We start from the raw sequence: 17,961 nt of genomic DNA, 5'->3' as shown, positions 1-17,961 counted from the left end.
ACTATTCTTCAGCAAATTGTCAGAATACAATCTGACAATTCTTCCCATACTGAGTCTGTTAGGCTCACACCTTTCTTTTACTGACAGCTTCTTCCAACATCTCTCACTGTTTCCACAGTTCAGGGATCTGCTGTTTTTTCCTTGCACTTGACTCAATTGCTAATATGCTAGGACTCCCTTACAATGACAATATGCTGTACCACAGTTGTCCTTCCTAGCTCCACTATAAAAAGGAACCTCTTCTGTAGTGACAAGTGTTGCTCCTGTGCAAAACCAAAGTTCTCCCATGTTAGTGCACTTTCTGCCAACATTGCCAATCATGTGGCTAGCTTGATACCTCCCTTAATTTCTGAGGCAGGCTGGGTCTGACTTTTTGAAAGTGGTCTAAAATATTTTTTTTCTAGCATAAATACCTCATGAAAAGCCTCAATAGTTCAAGAACTTTGTAAGGTTTGGCCAAGTGGCAAGGACGTATTTTGAGTTCACAGCAGCAGATATGTTGTTTGTTTCTTGGAGCAAATGTCCATATTTTATGTACTCCTTTTCCCAGTTGTCCTTGGCTAGCTTACAACAAATAAATAGCCGTATCCTCTAGTGCCTTGACTTCATTTTCCTTTGATTTTCCTCATAGCAGTGGATAGCAGGCACAACTTGCAGCAGCTTCAGAGCAATGCAGTGCAAAGCTTATCAATGTTTTCTCATGAACACAGCAAAAACTAGCAGCAAGCTATGCTCTGCCACATGCATTTCAACAGCTCATGCTATCTTTGCCCATCATTCATCTGCCAGTTCAACAGTCAGTGTTATGTTAGTGCCTTACCCAGGATTTACCCCCATTATCAGTTATCATCTCTTCTGATATGCCATTCCAAGCAAGTATCCTTCAGATACATCTGATCTGATTTCAAGATGGGAAACTCACCCTCTGCTCAGAGGGACAGTACAAGAAAGCCTTTTTTTAATTAAAAAAGTGGTATTGCTTTTAATTAGAAGCAAATTCTTCAGGAAATCTGTCCCAGTTGCTGCCTGAAAAGCCAGCTGCCTCAGAAGCAGTTGTTTGAGATGTACTGATTTGACATCAACTTTAAGATCTTAGGAGGACTGCAACCAGATATTACACCTATAATTCAGGTTTTTGGTAAAAGGAAAATAATATTCAAGTAACCATCAGTAACTATAATCAGCTCTCCTTGAAAAGATTTACAGAAAACTCCAACCAACACATATAGAATGTTCAAGAAGGGGTGAAGGTTGGGTTGTAGTACTTCCAGAAAGAGTTTGATGGCAGACAATCATGAAATGTTACCATAAACACTGTAAGAAGGCAGTGTTGTAACAAAGACTAGTGTGTACAGAAAATGCTCATTTAGCTTCTTTAGAAAACAGATGCAAACTTATCCTTCCAGCTATTCAGTTGAATTCTACATCAGTTTGAGAGCTACCACCACAGATGATGCTATTCACCTGCACTCCTGCTATCAACAACATTCTTTCATGAGCTTACAACTGAGTTAATTTAAGTCTAAACTAAATGCATGCTTCCCACTTCCTTCAGATTGATCTTTTTTAAGAAGGCACTATGAAATAGAGAATAGATTACAGAGGAAAGCTTAGTATTTGCATAAAGCTCTGAATTTATCAACAAGACAAGACATCCAAGTATTAATCTATTGCTACAGTTAGAGCCCCAACCCTCCACTTCTCATGTCAAAAGAGAACCTCCTTACAAGAGAAAAGTGGGAAGTGCTGAAAAATTTAAAATACACAGATGACAAACACCAGAAAGTCTAAGAACATATATGATGTGCTACAGCAGAACATAGTATGCAGGTATAGCATAGCAACTGGCAAAGCTCTGAGGTTTGTATCCCACCAAGAGGTATTTTAAACACTATTAAAGGTCATTTAGATTGTAAGGATAGGAAAACTAGTAACTTTTTAGCTAGGGTTTCCACAGTAACACAGCTGCTCTCTCCCATTTTTTTACTTCTAGTCTGAAACACAATAGCCACAGTACTAGTTGCTGCTATGAGGAGCGACTGCAGAGCAGTACATTAACTTCTAGCAGAACTTGTGTTTCCTCCCCAGAATTTGAGATTTGGCCCTTAAAACTGTGTACATCACTAGTTTTGGATGACAAAGCACAAAGTCAGCTACTGAGAAAAATTGTGTGAGTGCATGCTACAGGAATTTGCCTTATCAAGACACTGAGGCCATGTCAGATGCCAGGGAACAGAGTTATGCCAGGACAAAAGCTAAGAAAGCCCACCTGGCATCAGAGTAGAGCCTAGCATAGCAGGGTACCACTGCCTGTGTATTATCAGTATGACAGTTACCCTTTAACATCCTATATGAAGATGATGTTGCTGCAGCAGTAAGAAAAATATAATTAATAACTGGTTTTGTTCATGCACTGAAAAAGGGAGAAATTACGAGACCTTCCACAATATGTACTAATAAAGCAAATCATGAAAGATCTTTGCATTCTTTGGAATTGTCTTTACATTACATCAACATAAACATAAAATCACTAAATGGTTTGGGTTGGAAAAGACCTTTAAAGAACATATACTTCCACCAACCCCCTGCCATGGTCAGGGACATCTCCCACTAGACCAGATTGCTGAGAGCCCCATACAATCAGGCTCTGCCCCACCAATGATTTTCCCCAAATATAAAATACATCTTACTCTTTATTAAGTATCAAATTGCCTTAACATAAATATATCCAAATTATTTAAGTTTCAAGAAAAACAGATGCTTTGTGTACAGTATTCATCTCGAGTCAAATATAACTTTATCATTTTAACCTATAACATAAAAAGCAAACCTACATCAGTACCAAATAAAGCATTAAAAAGGTAACATACAATTTTCTTTTAGAAATGCTTTGAGAACACTAGAGTTAATGACAGATTTTATACTGCAGACACCTTGGATTTACAGCTCTTAGACCATTTCTCTGTTTCTGCGGATAGCACAGCAAAGAACCATACTGAATATCATGCCAAAAATCTGTAAAGAAAACAAACTCATTAGAAATCAGAATGGGGAAAAAAACATTCTTATCAAGATGCAAAAAAGCATAGATACTTCCTGGCTCAAAATGCATGCTAACAATTTATTTTGCAGTTTATGTCCCCAAGGCTCCTTTCCCTCTGATCCCCAAATTCCAGCTAATTCTCACCAATCCCCCTTACCCTCAGTACTTCAAAACAGATCAACTGCAAATTCAAGTCAATTCCTTAAATATCGAATCTTCCCAACATACATTATTGCATTTGCATCATATTTGCCTCCCAAGAAAGGAAACAAGTGCAAGTTTTCTTATTAGCGCTGTTATTTCAGTCTCCTAGTCAATTCCAGAGGAAATAAACTGTTCATGTTGCCAAGCCCATGTTTTCAACCTGCACACCCTACACTCACTCAATACAACTTAGCCAATGCTAAAGCTACAAGGAGGCAGATTCAAATCCAAAGTAGAAGCATAAAGTCCCCAGGCACCCCACCCACCAAGTTGTTTCAAGGACCCACAGCATACAACTTTATCTTACAAGTACTCATGATTAGTGGAACAGGCTCACAGACTGTAGTTAATGTCTGCACTATTCAATAAACTTGTACTCTAAGCAGCCTTGACCAGGCAGCAATCCCATAATCTGCAAACTCACCATTATCGCAGCAATACCAAGGCCAACTGCTCCAATGACATTCAGTTTTGATTTAAAGACATCATCAATGGCATTATGGCATGGCTGAAAGGAAACCATATTTGTTAGTGTTTCATGCATACTGAAACACTGATTTGTTTGCTTGATGAGCTTATCTGCTCAACCTGTCACGAGTAGTGCTCCCCAGGGGTCGGTGCTGGGGCCTGTCCTTTTCAGTATCATAATGGATGAGGGCATTGAGCGCACCCTCGGTAAGTTTGCAGATGACGGCCAAATCGGCTGGAAGTGTCGATCTGCCTGGGAGTAGTGAGGCCCCACAGAAGGATCCAAACAGGCTGGATAGCTGGGCTGAAGCCAGTGGGATGAGTTTCAACAAGGCCAAATGCCAGGTCCTGCACTTTGGCCACAACCCCAGGCAATGCTACAGGCTTAGGGCAGAATGGCTGGAAGACTGCATAGAGGAAATGGACCTGGGGGTATTGATTGATGCTCGGCTGAACATGAGCCAGCAGTGTGCCCAGGTGGCCAAGAAGGCCAATGGCATCTTGGCTTGCATCAGGAACAGTGTTGCCAGCAGGAACAGGGAAATGATTGTCCACGTGTACTCAGCTCTGGTGAGGGCGCATTTCAAGTACTGTGCCCAGTTTTGGGCCCTCACTTTAAGAAAGACACTGAGGCCCTGCAGTGGGTTCAAAGAAAGGCAACAAAGCTGGTGAGGGGTCTGGAACACAGGCCTTATGAGGAGCAGCTGAAGGAGCTGGGATTGTTCAGTTTGGAGAAGAGGAGGCTCAGGGGAGACCTTATTGCTCCCTATAACTACCTGAAGGGAGGTTGTAGTGAGCTGGGGGTCAGCCTCTTCTCTCGTGTAACTAGTGGTAGAACTAGAGGGAATGGCTTCAAGCTGCGCCAGGGGAGATTTAGGCTGGACGTTAGGAAATGCTACTTTTCTGAAAGAGTGGTCAGGCATTGGAATGGGCTGCCCAAGGAGGTGGTGGAGTCACTGACCCTGGAGGCATTCAAGGAACATTTGGTTTTTGTGTCTAGGGACATCGTTTAGCGAGTACTATTGGTGATAGGTGGATGGTTGGACTGGATGATCTTGTAGGTCTTTTCCAACCTTGGTGATCCTGTGAATTATAAAAGTGCCTCTCCTGTCTGTGGCATAGAAGCATCACTGCAGCACTATTTCAACACTGGAATCTGATTCAGAGAATTTGGTTATGATATAACCACCCAAACAAGACACCAGTGCACTATCTACCTTATCTCATATTTTCAAAACTGGCAAATTTCTCACTAAAATTTCAGACTTGCTCCCTTCTCATGTTCTCCTCCCAAAGGAAGAGAGGCAACAGCTTTAGTGCATATCAGGAAGGCACTTTATGGTAGCAGCAGTCCAGACAGAACTCTGGAGTGTGTTATGTGAAGTTTTTGCATTAATTTGTTCATCGTGCCCCTGAATTTAATGACATAGGCTACAGCACCATGCATCTGCATGTATCTACAGAGTACTGATTTCCCACTGATCTCACTTGTTCCTTCTACAGGGAAACTGTAGATTTTCTACAAGTGGATTGACTGTGTGGATAGGCTGCCTATTGAGAATGACAGGCATTTTTCATGGACTGGAAGGTTTTATTCAAAGAACTGTTTCTCATTGTCATTCGGTAGAATAACTGAAGAGTTAGGTCATGAATTACCATTGTAGTAAATGACTCAGGCGAGGTCTTCTTTGGACAGGTGTCCATCAACTGCTGCTCAAGACCTTCAATAATACCACAGCAGTTCAGCTACAACAGAAGACAGGAAAAGAAAACCAAGTTATATTTTTTTCCCCTCTCTGTACTTGCTTAAAGAAAGAGCTAGATTACATTAGCTATTTTTTACAGATCTTTTGCAGTTTGCTTAGAAATAATTTTAAAACAAGGTTTGTAGTAAAATATAAGATTCCAAAAGTAAGAGCTTAGTGTCATTAAATATACACATGCACACACTTTGGAGGCAGCTTGGTACTTCTTATAGGTGAAATATGAACAACTTAAACACATGCAACTACACATACTGTGGTACCTTCAGATCAATGCTAGAGCTCTAGAGTTTCTCAGCTTGCTTTTAAATTTATTTAGGAAAAGAACTAGTCCTACTAGGGAAAAAGTATACTGAATTCACTAATGGAATACAAGAGCTGGAGTTTGTTACCAATTCTCCTTTGGTTTCTTCTAGTTAGTAAGGTACTAGATGTGTACAGGATTCTGGATGTGTTAGAGAACAGTGTCAAACAGTAATAACTACCTAGTTTAATACTAACTATGTACTTACAGCAAAATGGAATACTTTCAAAGTTTCTCTGGCAGCTGGTTGAGATCTCTTTTCATAGGTTTCTCTGTAGAAATCCTTTAGCTCTTCAACAACCTACAAGATAGATAGTTGTATTCTATTTATGTTTTACCTTGATTAATAACTTGTTTTGGATAGAGTAATCATTAAAATTTCTACAATCTACAATACATGGCCTTTTAACATACAGAAATATGGAGTGGAAACAGGGTGGACAGCACTACTCACCTGGAACTAGTAAGCCTAAAATGGTGTACTCACATTAAAACCTTGACCCAAACAGATAAACTTTACAGATTCCCTTCAGAACTATGAGCTCCTAAGAGGATTGAGAAAACTAAGTTTTCCCCATTAGTTACACAGAATTATTTCCAACTCATTGCTAACTTCAGAAGTTACTACATTTCCCCAGCTGCACAATATAAGCAGCAAAACAATCCTGAACCAAGTACTCAGTTTGGAAACAAAAAAAATCTGACCGTTAAAAAGCAAAACTGAATTCTATTCTACAAAGTATATCCAAAGAGTTTCAATTATTTTTGCTATTTTCAAATGTTTGCCAAAAAGTCTAAATCCAAACCTACATTACAGTTTCTCTGGGATAGGAGGCCAATACATCTACCAACATTTCTATTCTTGAGGCCTGCAGCACCTTCACATTGACTAGTTTTGCTCACATGACTCTGGTGATTAAGCATAAAGCCCTCCTATTCCTGAACTGTTAGAGCAGCAATAATCTGTGGTACTCCCAGCCTGACTGGTATGGAAGGCCTCACCACAGGATCTGCATCAAAAGCGCAACCAGCTTGGTGCCTTATTTTTACGTAAACTCATACACAGTGACAAGGCAATATTCAGAGCATGTGAACATCCACAGTGGTAAAGGAGATATCTGAGGAGTATATCAACTTGAGGCAAGAATACAGAACAGTCATGGCTTAGATATGATATTCAGCCTTTAACAGCAAATTCCTTCCTAGAAATTGTAAGACCTTACTGAAGGCTTGGTTCACTTCACAGTGCAGACACTCAGAAGGCACCTGTAAGGGACAACAGCACCTTGGATTCTGGCCTCTCTGCTAGTCTTTTTAATTCAGTAATTAGTTTCTCATATTTGGCTGCAACAAAGCCTTCTCCCTCCTCCTCCAAATTAAACAGATAAACAATATTTGATTATTACTGGTACATTTTTCACTAGTCATATACATTCGCACAGGCACACAGTCCTCAAATTTAAAAGGAAGCCCAAAGCCAGTAGGAACAGCACTTGATACGCTTAAACCAGATGGATAGGGGCTTGCTAGGCTCCATGCCAGATGGAAATGGAATAGCTGGGGCGAAACGTAGAAGGAAGTGTGCTTGTTGGGCTAAAACCCAGAAGAAAGAGAGCTTGATGGGCCAGAAGTAAAAAGGAATTGGGCTCTCTGGTCCAAAATGCAGAAGGAAGGAGACTTTCTGGACAAAGACACAGGATGTAGGGGGCTTGATGCTCTGATACGCAGAAGGTAGGGAGCTTGCTGTCCACATACTCAAATGGAAGGGGGCTTACTTGGTCCTTACCCAGAAGAAAGGGGGCTTACTAGGCCTCAAGCAAGAAGGAAGCAGATTTGCTGTGTAGAAAACCAGAAAGAATGAAGCACAGCGTGCTGAAACCCAGAAAGAAGGCATTCTGGGTTAAAAGCCAATAGGAAGTTGTCTTGCTGAGCCAAAAAGCAGAATGGAGGCTAGCTATACTGAAAGCTAGAAGGAACAGGCTTGCTGAGTCCAAACGCTGTAGGACTGGAATTTACTGTGCCCAAATGCTGAAGGAAGTTGCTTGCTGGGCAAAAATCTACAGGGGAGAGATTTTCTGCACAGAAACCCCAGAAGGACAGTATTAAAGGTTAAGAAACTACAATATAGTTTAAGACTTGCAACTTTGGGAAAAATCTTTGCATTTAGAAGCTGTGACATTGAAAGAATAAGAAACTAACATACATGGTCTTTCAAGTGAAGAACACTCACTCTGAGGTCTCAGATAGGGTTTTGTTGATCTCTTTGGTTGTTACTTAACAGCAACCTACCTTTTCTTTATTTGCAAATCCCCAGCTGGCAGTAGCAATTTCAAGGGCAAAAATCACAAAGAGGAAGACGAAGAACTAGAAGAGCAAGATCACATCATTAACCAACCAAACAACAACCAAACAACAACCAAACAACAACCAAACAACAACCAAACAACAACCAAACAACAACCAAACAACAACCAAACAACAACCAAACAACAACCAAACAACAACCAAACAACAACCAAACAACAACCAAACAACAACCAAACAACAGTAGCTGACATCCTTGAAAGCTTGTTTGGTCCGCAGTGTTAAGCCTTGTGGGAATTATCACTCAACCTGTTTTTAGCTGAAGGTCTGAAACTCTGGTTGAAAATAGGGAATAGGACATACATTCAACACTTCCTTCTGACAGCATCAGTAAGCTTGGCAATGTTTTCCAAGCAGGAGTCCTGCTTTTTTGATCAGTGTTATTTAAAGCCAGTTATTTGTTAATTCAGACTTGAAGTTACACAGGTCACACAGACATCGTATAGTTAACATGCTTTCTCTGGTTTGTCACCCTTATTGCTCTACGAGTCATAACTTAATACATGCCACCTGAGAGCGTTCCTTCAGAGCTGATAGTAACTTGTTTCTAACACAAATAGAAGTAACACCATATTCAATTGACTATCAGTTCCAGAACACTGACCACTTAAAGGCACTTTAAAAAGAGGTGTTCAGAATTACAATAATGGATTAGAGGCATAATTTTGCAAGGAAGGTAAAGCTTTATAAAGCATTATACAGGAAGTGAATTATTTTTCCTCCAGCTATAGTAGTCTTATTAACCATATCTGGTTATTTGAATTAATAGTTCAATAGGTACAGACATGCTTGAACTCAGTAAGTCCCAGCAGTCTGAAAACAATGGGGTTACTCTCCGACAACTGACTTGAAGCACACTTGTCAACTAGACTAGTTCACACAGTGATTATGAAGTTTGCTACTTTGAGGATCTTACAATACTCCAGTACTGGTCTCAAATATCTCAACAAAGCATTCAGAGTTTAGGACAAATTGTTTAATAAACAGCATTAATCTTACAAAAATTTTAGTTCCGCATTCACACATTCTCCCATTCTCTTGATACACCTCAGTGTCTGAATGTTATTAACTTGGCCATTTTGCATTCAAATGTAACATACATTTTGATTTAGTGCCAGAAATGGAAGCAAAATATAATTATTTAAACATTTTATCATTATGTAAATGACTATAAATTAAAACATTGTGAGACCCATCCAATTAGCATCTGTTCCCTTTTACTCCACAGCCAATATTATCCTTCCTTTCTGATCAGATTGCTAAGTTTAAACATTACTTTAAGCACTCATGCTTACCAGCCCAAGCATACACTGTGATTCCTGCAATGCACCACAGCATCCCAAGAAGCCAACCAGCATCATGAGTGCACCAGCTCCAATTAGGATGTAAACTCCTAGGAAGGAGACGAAACAAAGATTCATACAGACTAGTTGAATCTTCAGCAGCAAGTTAGTTGCTCTATAAATAGCTTTTAAAAAATTTGTTGTTTTCAGCAAAAAGGGAGATGAGCTTAATTTTCAAAGTAAACTTCCCCACAAGCTTTGAGATGCTATTAATACAAGAACTTCAACTTACAACAGGTGATGTGCATCACTGCTGCAGTTTCACAAAATTTAGAAGAAGTACAAGATAAAGCCATCAAAATAAAAATATAAACACACTTAAAAATTCTTAAAAATTGGCTCAGAGACCAAATAATATACTTATTTTTGGATAAAAGTAGTTGCAGTTAGTTGGAACTAGTGATTTATCAAGAACTCAAAATTCTTTCAGTATCTGTTCTCCTGATGGAAGCAGACAATACAATCATCTGTCAAAGCTTTAAATGCTTTTGTACCCTACTTGTCCATCAAGAATTACCAAATTATTTTACCAGCCACAGTGTCATATTCATGCCTAACTAGACAGCCTTTCTAACTAAAAGAAATTCAAAATCTTCTGCCTTTTTGAAAGCAGATACTTCATTAAGTCAAGTGGTTAAATCTATAGACCATTTTGCCCAGAATTTAAGTAGCAAGTGATAAAGAGGAGAGAGCAAACAGTTCTGGACTAAGTACTCCTATGCCCAAATATCTCCTAATCTTGGGAACTATCAAGTTAAGAATTACAGCTCTTCAGCTGCTAGCCATTAAAAGCAATAAAAGATAGCTAGGAAAACAGGAGTCCCATAGGACGGCTGGCAAGTATCACTTAGGTGGTGAAAAATGGTAGAAACATTCACACAACACATGTAAAATTACTTCAACATTCCATAGAATCATAGAATGGCCTAGGTTGAAAAGGACTGCAATGATCATCTAGTTTCAACCCCCCTGCTATGTGCAAAGTCACCAACCACTAGACAAGGCTGTCTACACCCTGTCCATAGCCTGCCTGGCCTTGAATGGGCTCCAGGGATGAGGCACCCACAACCTCCTTGGGCAACACAAGTGTGTCACCAGCCTCTGTGTGAAAAGCCTCCTAATATTAACCTAAATCTCCCCTGTCTTAGTTTAAAACCATTCCCCCTTGTCCTATCACAATCCACCCTTGTAAGCAGACGTAACCCTTCCTGTTTATATGCTCCCTTCAAATATTGGAAGGCCACAATGAGATCTCCCTGGAGCCTTCTTTTCTCCAAGCTAAACAAGCCCATTCCTTCAATCCTTCTTCATAGGAGACGTGCTCCAGCCCTCTGATCATCTTAGTGGCCCTCCTCTGGACCTGTTCCAAGTGCTCCACTTCCTTCTTGCGCTGGGGGCTCCAGACCTGGACACAGTACTCCAGATAGGACCTCACAAGAGCTTAGTAGAGGGGGACAATCACCTCCCTCTCCCTGCTAACCACTCCTCTTTTAATGTAGTCCAAAACATAGTCGGCCTTCCAGGCTGCAAGTGTACACTGCTGGCTCACGTCCAGCTTCTCTTTCTATCAATACAGACAAGAAGTACAGTTCTTGTATTCAGAGACTCAATCAAACACTAGTTTAAGAAAGGCTTTCTTTAACAAACCAGTAAGTATTACCTGCCAAAATAAACATCAAACTTGATTAAGCCTATGTAAATGATTATTCTTATCAACAATTACAGCACTTTCTAAACTCAGTTGAAATTTTTCCCATTGTGGGGGGAAAGAAGTTCATAAGAACCTCTTATTTTAAATTTGACTTATAGTAGAATAGAAGGCCTTTGAGGTAACTTCATAGAAACATAGAATGCCTTGGGTTGGAAGGGATCTTGGAGTTCCTATCCTCCTGCTATGGACATGAGTCATCTTCAATACCTGTAGGAATGAGCTACCCACAACTTCTTTGGCCAGCCTGTTCCAGTGCCTCACCACTCTGACAGTTTCCTTCTAACATCTAACATAGATCTTCCTTATTTTAGTTTAAAAAACTAAAATTATTAAATTTATTATTAAATTAAAAAATTCTATCACTCAGATGGTGAAAACCAGATCCCTTTGCTTTCTTATTACCTGCAAGCTGGCATATAAACTCCTACTGAAAACTACCACCAGACATTAGCCCTGTTAAAAAGTCAAACCATTAATTCGTATTAACCTCTTTCTAAACTCAGTTTAACCTACAGACTTTAAATAGGTTTGTTTCACTGTATTCAGCCATAGGCTCAAATACAACGTTACAAAACTGCCATAAATTTTAGGAGGTGAAAGGGTTGTTTCAGACTACTCAAAATTCAGCTCAGCTATGTTTAGCTCTCTTCTCCTCCTGAAGTCCAGTTAAAAGCATCTGGAAATCTGGGCAGTTGCAGGAAGAAACCACTCTATACCACATCAGTGGAATACAGGTTTTCTTGCCAGTTTGCATGCTTGTGAACTGCAGCTGATTCATGGTGATGCACAAGTATAGATTGTTTATCCTAGCTACTGTCTCTAAAAAACTCAACTCAGTATTAACAGTATTCTCTGCAAGACTACCTGATACCCAAAAGCTACAGTGCGAAGAGCACATACCAGGATGGCTTATACTGTCTTCACTGACCCCACAGATATCTGTTTGGATGCTGAAAACAGTTCAAGTAGCTAAATCACAAGAAAAAGTACTTATTAATGTCACTAATAACTTATTTTAGAGTGAAATCTGGCTGACTTATCTGAGAGAAGCATCAGCAGGACACATTTCCTATGCTTATCAGGAGTTCCCAAGTGCTTACCGACAGCATGCAGAGTCAACCACTGCTGCTCTTAGCACAACGGCTCAGAGCACCAACAAAAGCAAGCTACTCTCAGCCCAACAGATGTTGATTAGGACTGCTTTGTCTTTAGCCTTGAAGAAAGTAACCAGGGACTCTATGAGCAAAACAGTGATCTATCCCATTGAGTTACTGCACAGCTTACCTGTATAGAATGTCGTGTTGTTGGATTCCAGTTCAAAGATGCTTTTGGTCTGCACATCAAACCGAAGCCATAATCCAATTGCAAGAACTGCTGTTCCTGCGAGCTGTAGGAACAAGTAAATAAAACCAACTAATACATTCACTCTACCAACACCAGAATGAATCACAGAATTTGGTGCTGTTATTTAACAAGGTGTGACAGAACCAGCATGAAGACAAGGATATAAAAATAAGACTAAAGTCAATTCCTGATGTAAGGCATCTTGTTGACAGTTCTGTTTGCATATTAAAGCACAACAAGAGAACAATGCCTTTTTTTTTTTTAATTTTTTTTTTAATACTGAAAATAAGTTTACAGAAGTGTCAAATATCAGATTTTCCACTGACTACTCCACCCATGTTTTATCCCAGCTAACTAATGATACTGCATGGCTAACAGATTTTGCATACTCATTATGAAGGACATGCATAATGTAAAGAAAAGCACTTTACTATGTATTATAGTACCAGCAAAAATTGTTAGCACATTAAACACTGATGATAGTTCAGTGTACCGCAGTGCTGAGTATAGAAAGAATGATCTCATTTGCAAAGCAGGAGCAAAGATACAACAACTTATCACTCCAACAGAAAGTAGAAAATAAAGGCTGCTAAAACAGCAACATTGCTGTGTGCTGATGTGCTGTGAGAAGAACACAGTTAAGCTTTAGGCAATATTTAGCTTTGTGACATATCATTTTTTTGCCTGTGTGCCTGCAGGCTCCTTTTAACACAGGGCTTGTGTTTGTGGTAAGCATGCACTTTTCAGGTTTTCTTTTATCTGAATAGCATTTAACTATCAGAAGAAAAGCTCAAAAGAAGGAATATGATACATATAACAATACACAATACAAAAAAGTTTTATGAAGACCAATAAGCTTAAAGCTTAGCAAGTACAGAACTCCATTTAGGCTGAGCATGCATGAAAATAAAAAAAAAAAGCCTTATCTTTGAGAAGTCCCTTCTAGAAGGCAACACATTCCTGAATTGCTTCCAAAAAATGCGGAGGTGTTTACTTTAAACAAGAATATGGAAAGAATTCCCACAGAAGGCATTTGAACACACTCAGACACCAAGCCTAACCCTTGGCCCTATGTTGTCTCTAAAGAATGAGAACTTGTTCTCTTACAGGAATATTCATATTTAATGAAGGTGGGCATACCTTGGTTGCCTATAGCTATCTATTCTAACCTCTTAATCTTTATCAAGAGGAAAAAAAAGCTTTCAAGACTGATATGGGATAAAGGATCAAGCTAAGAAAGGGTTCAATGGGAAGGTATCATCCTTGTAAATTCTCACAAGAAAACATCCTAACTGAAGTCTTCAAGGGCTCAGGTACCAGTGAGGAAAAGTGAGACAGGCAGCTCTCAGAGAAGCCAAATTTGTTGGAAAAAGAAAACCAGCACCATCTGTACAGCAGACACACACTTGCCAAGCCTGCCTCTGAGAGAAGCTACAGGGTTGAGGCTGGGAAAAAGATGAATTGATACATAATGCACAGAACTAAACCCACACAAAGGTTTCCAAACCTATGCAAATGATATTTAGTGCCATGCGCATAGGTACAGGCTTAGTCATAATATGTAATAATACATAATATAGCAAGAACAAAGCCTGCATGGAGCCAGAGCCTCCCTTGTTAGAAGTATGCTGACACAAAAACTAAATAGTACCATTGATGCAACAACTAAATGTAATAAGACTGTGTCACGTCTACATACTGTACAGTTGCACCATCCCAAGGGAAAAGAAGCTGCCAAGGGAACTGCAGGGAGAGAAGTTCCTGCTCTACATGGCACTCCCTGCAACAGTATTGCTTGGGAAAATCCTTGGCAATCTCAAACACCAGAAAGGCTTGGTGATAAAAAAACCTATACTTACATCTTACTTTCCAGTCACCCAACACTTAATTCCCTGATAGAGCCCTGCTTTCTGGGGTCATTCAGTCTTCAGCTTTTATAGGTATCCAGTTCTGAAGTATTAGGAGAAAAACCTGCTGCCTCTTCATGGCTTCCTGAGAACTCATGAACTGCAGAGTTCAAGAGTGCCTGGCTGTGTGCATCTATATATTTCTGCTGTTTGACAAGCTCCAGTGTCCAAGCAGAGAGTTCAAGGACTATGCTGCAAACAGAACAGGACATAGTGAAGGTTTGCACAACTTAAACAGCTTTTATAATCCAGCAGATCTTTATTTGTGAAGGAAGAACATTGCATCAAGTAGATAATCTTGCAACTCTAAGCTAAGTGGAATGTTCTGCTAATACTTCAGAGAAAGAAACTGCTTGATTAATATTAGGAAGTCTTGACATATTTGATATGGATCATTTTGAAGAAGCTTAATACACACCTGAAGCACTATAAACAAATGGGCACTGTGGTGTTTTTTCCTTTGGAATGTAACTATCTTGAAAGAAAAAAAATAACAGGATAATCACAGGGCATCAGTGAACAGCTCAGTATCACTGAGAACTGCAGGATTAAAAGTGATCTCCCTCATCATGATATACATGCAAAAGTGACTTCTTCCTCCATTTCTTAAGGGAAGTGAATTTGTTTTTCCAGTTTGTGATCTTCCTATCCACAATGACCAAACTAAAAACGGAAATTTTAAAGTCAAAGGTTAAAAGAAAAAAAAAAAAAGAAGAGTTAAATCTGGAATTACTTTCATTGAAACAAGTTTAATAAGATAGGGCACTAACTTGTGTCTCAGAGGAAAAAGCAGTTATTCTTCCACCGCACCGCAGGCAGCAGCAACTGCTCAGACTCCAGCTTACCACTTGGCACTTAAGAAGCTTTTCTGCTCCCTGGCACTACTTCAAGTAGCTGTCAAGTGGCTTTGTAGTTAGTTCTATTTCTCCTCCCTGACAAAGGTATTCAAGCTCCCCCGCCCAGGATACCAGGAAGCTGAACTCTCCAATGGTAGATCATCTGCTAAAAGGTTTTTTTTTTAATGTTTTCTGAGTTTAACAGGTGAATTTTTGCATTGTTATGCGAGTTCAGTAATTCCAGATATTTCTAAGTACAAATAACCTGTACTGAAACAGGAAATTTAACAGAGAGAATAGAACTCTCTCTTCCTGAAGCTAGCATTCTGTGTTCACAAAATCTACAAAAGTGAACTTGTTTGTGCTTATGAAAGATACTGTAGTAAAATATATTGGCAAGAGTATCTGGGAGACAATTTTGCCAGCCTGAACAAAGTCTGTCATTAAAAGAGAAATTATTTACTTACTGTATTAGAAATAAGTTTGAGACAGCAAAACTCCAGTAGTAAGTTCAGGTGTACTAATAAACACAAGCATACTACCGACGTTCCTGCAAGCTCCTCTTGTTTTCTATAACCACTATTAAGCATCTTAAAGTTCCCAGCTTATTTCTTCTCAACTCATCTCTATAGCGACAAAGGACAAGGATAAAAATCTCTGATCATTCCACCTCTACTTTAATGGAGGCTTCTTGCTTGCATGTAATATCAAAAGTGGCATCTCCATTGCTCTAAACATTCTGCTCCTACATGCATCCTTCTGCCTGCTGCAAGAGGAGAAAAAAAAAAGCAGCCTTTCCAGCCTTTTCCTACCCCCTTCCCTTTGCAGTTCTGTGGCTCCCATAGCACAGTCTCCCACTAAAACTTCTCTCAAGCCAGCCTATTACTAAGGGCTTATCTATCTATGGGTGTGACACAGCCTTGCATCTCCAAAACAATGCTTTTAGCCTTCAGTGTCACAAGACATAGCTGACAAAGTATCTATGTCATGATAGAGATTCGCTCTGTAGTTAAGATGAGTAACAGCTGATCTATTCTGGAGGCAGAAGCGGCAATACTTCTCCCCACCGTAGTTGGGTTGGCATCAGTATTGCCTTAGAGTTTAGCCACTGAATGAAATTATCAAGCCACTTCCACTATGATTTCCCTCTCCCTCACAAAGCCATCTGAGGTTTCACAGTGTGCTAGTAGAAAGTTTTCAAAGGGAGACATTAGAGTTAATGACACTGATGGGAAAACATCAGAAGTTACTATTTGAGCTACTCGGGTTCGAAATTTTATTAATAGTAGTGTCAGAACACCATGACCCTATTTCAGGAAGCTGGAAAGCTTATTTTAGACTTAACTACTCTTTCTCAAAGATCATTTTGTTCAGTCCCTTCTGACCTCGTTATCCTGACCCACCTTGGAAAAGCACAACCCTGCAGCCACAGAGCTGTATGTGCTGTAGACATCTTCCAATAAACTGCTTTTTTATGCACAAAGCCTGCTTGAGGTCCAAAAGGTTAGCAAGTCCTTATAGTTGGCTGATGCAGCTTAGATGGCAGACCCCTTCAAAGCACCTTTATACAGAAAAAGCCTCTGTTATGCAATTTTAGTGCATTTAGGCCAAAGCTATAGACAACTTCTATCAAGTACATGGCACTACCTTGAGCAGAAGGTAAATTAGTATGTGGAAATACTCAGTCCAAAAAAAAAAAAAAAATATAAAATCAAAGCTGCTTTCAGTGCTGTCTGCTTGGCATTTCATCTAACAGAAGACTTTTAGTAAAAAAGTATGCCAGGATCTATATGGCAGTTATGCTGGTTTTACATAGGGCATGCCAACAGTACACTGCCAGTAATCTCTAAACAAACACTCACAAGCAGTAAGTACAGGTGAGACTCAACATAACTAAACCCTTAATTGCAATATTAGTGTTATCCACAACAGAACTTCTACTTCAAGATCTGAGGAAAAAAAACAGAACACCCAAACCTTCCTAAAAGATGTGAAGTGATTGCTAGCAGTTATATATGAAGCTACAGATATTTCCAGCCTCTGAGAAGGGAAAGAAAATAGACTGGAAAGGAAGTACTTCCATTCTGCTTAAGAAAGTTCTCAAGAAGGCCGTGGGCTAAATTAAAGTCACAACATTTACTGCAATAAAATGGTACTCCAGTATAGTAGCAACAGCACTATAGAATTCCTGAGCCACAGCCAAGATCAGTGCCCATTTCACAGAAGCTCCAATTCAGAAGAAACCCTACTGTACTCGTAACTTAAACTGTAAAGGCAACATCCTCTAGTTCCATTCTTGACTTACCAGCATCTGCTTGAGTTAAAAGCTGTTAAGCTGAACCAAAGCAGCATTTGACTTATACACTCAGCAACTAGATTACTTGATTAGAGCAGACAAAACCTACTTCTGTTGCTCTTGTATGTACACATGCATACATGTCTGCATATATGTATATTCCCTGTTCATCAATTCTGCTTCTTGCCTTGAACAACAAAATCAGAGCACTGCTCTGGCTGTCTCAAGTGCAATATAAACAGCAAGATCATGGCCCAGAATAAAGTCACAGATAAACTCCAAATTAATCAAAGAAGAGCTCTCCAAGCCTGATCCAACTAATCTTGCTTTAGCAGGAGCTCTCCTAGACTAAAGGAATTGTTTATAAACGAAAGATTA

At 39.6% G+C, this 17,961-nt stretch overlaps 1 protein-coding gene across 1 annotated transcript; it reads right to left on the bottom strand.

The window, feature by feature from the left end:
• Window positions 1–2,780: 2,780 nt before the first annotated feature.
• CD9 (CD9 molecule) lies at window positions 2,781–12,587 on the bottom strand (the record flags this gene model as incomplete). The annotated part of the gene is given in 7 exon segments (XM_031555512.1): window positions 2,781–3,015; window positions 3,672–3,755; window positions 5,372–5,461; window positions 5,991–6,083; window positions 8,072–8,146; window positions 9,442–9,539; window positions 12,485–12,587. Coding segments are annotated over 7 exon segments (609 nt in total), but the record flags the coding sequence as incomplete, so codon positions are not given.
• Between the last annotated feature and the right edge of the window lie 5,374 nt (window positions 12,588–17,961).

This window comes from Meleagris gallopavo, chromosome 1 (genome assembly GCF_000146605.3).
Source record: "Meleagris gallopavo isolate NT-WF06-2002-E0010 breed Aviagen turkey brand Nicholas breeding stock chromosome 1, Turkey_5.1, whole genome shotgun sequence".
In the NCBI taxonomy this organism is placed as follows: Eukaryota; Metazoa; Chordata; class Aves; order Galliformes; family Phasianidae; genus Meleagris; species Meleagris gallopavo.
The sequence above is the reverse complement of the archived record's forward strand: the minus strand, read 5'-3'. Positions and strand labels throughout refer to the sequence as shown.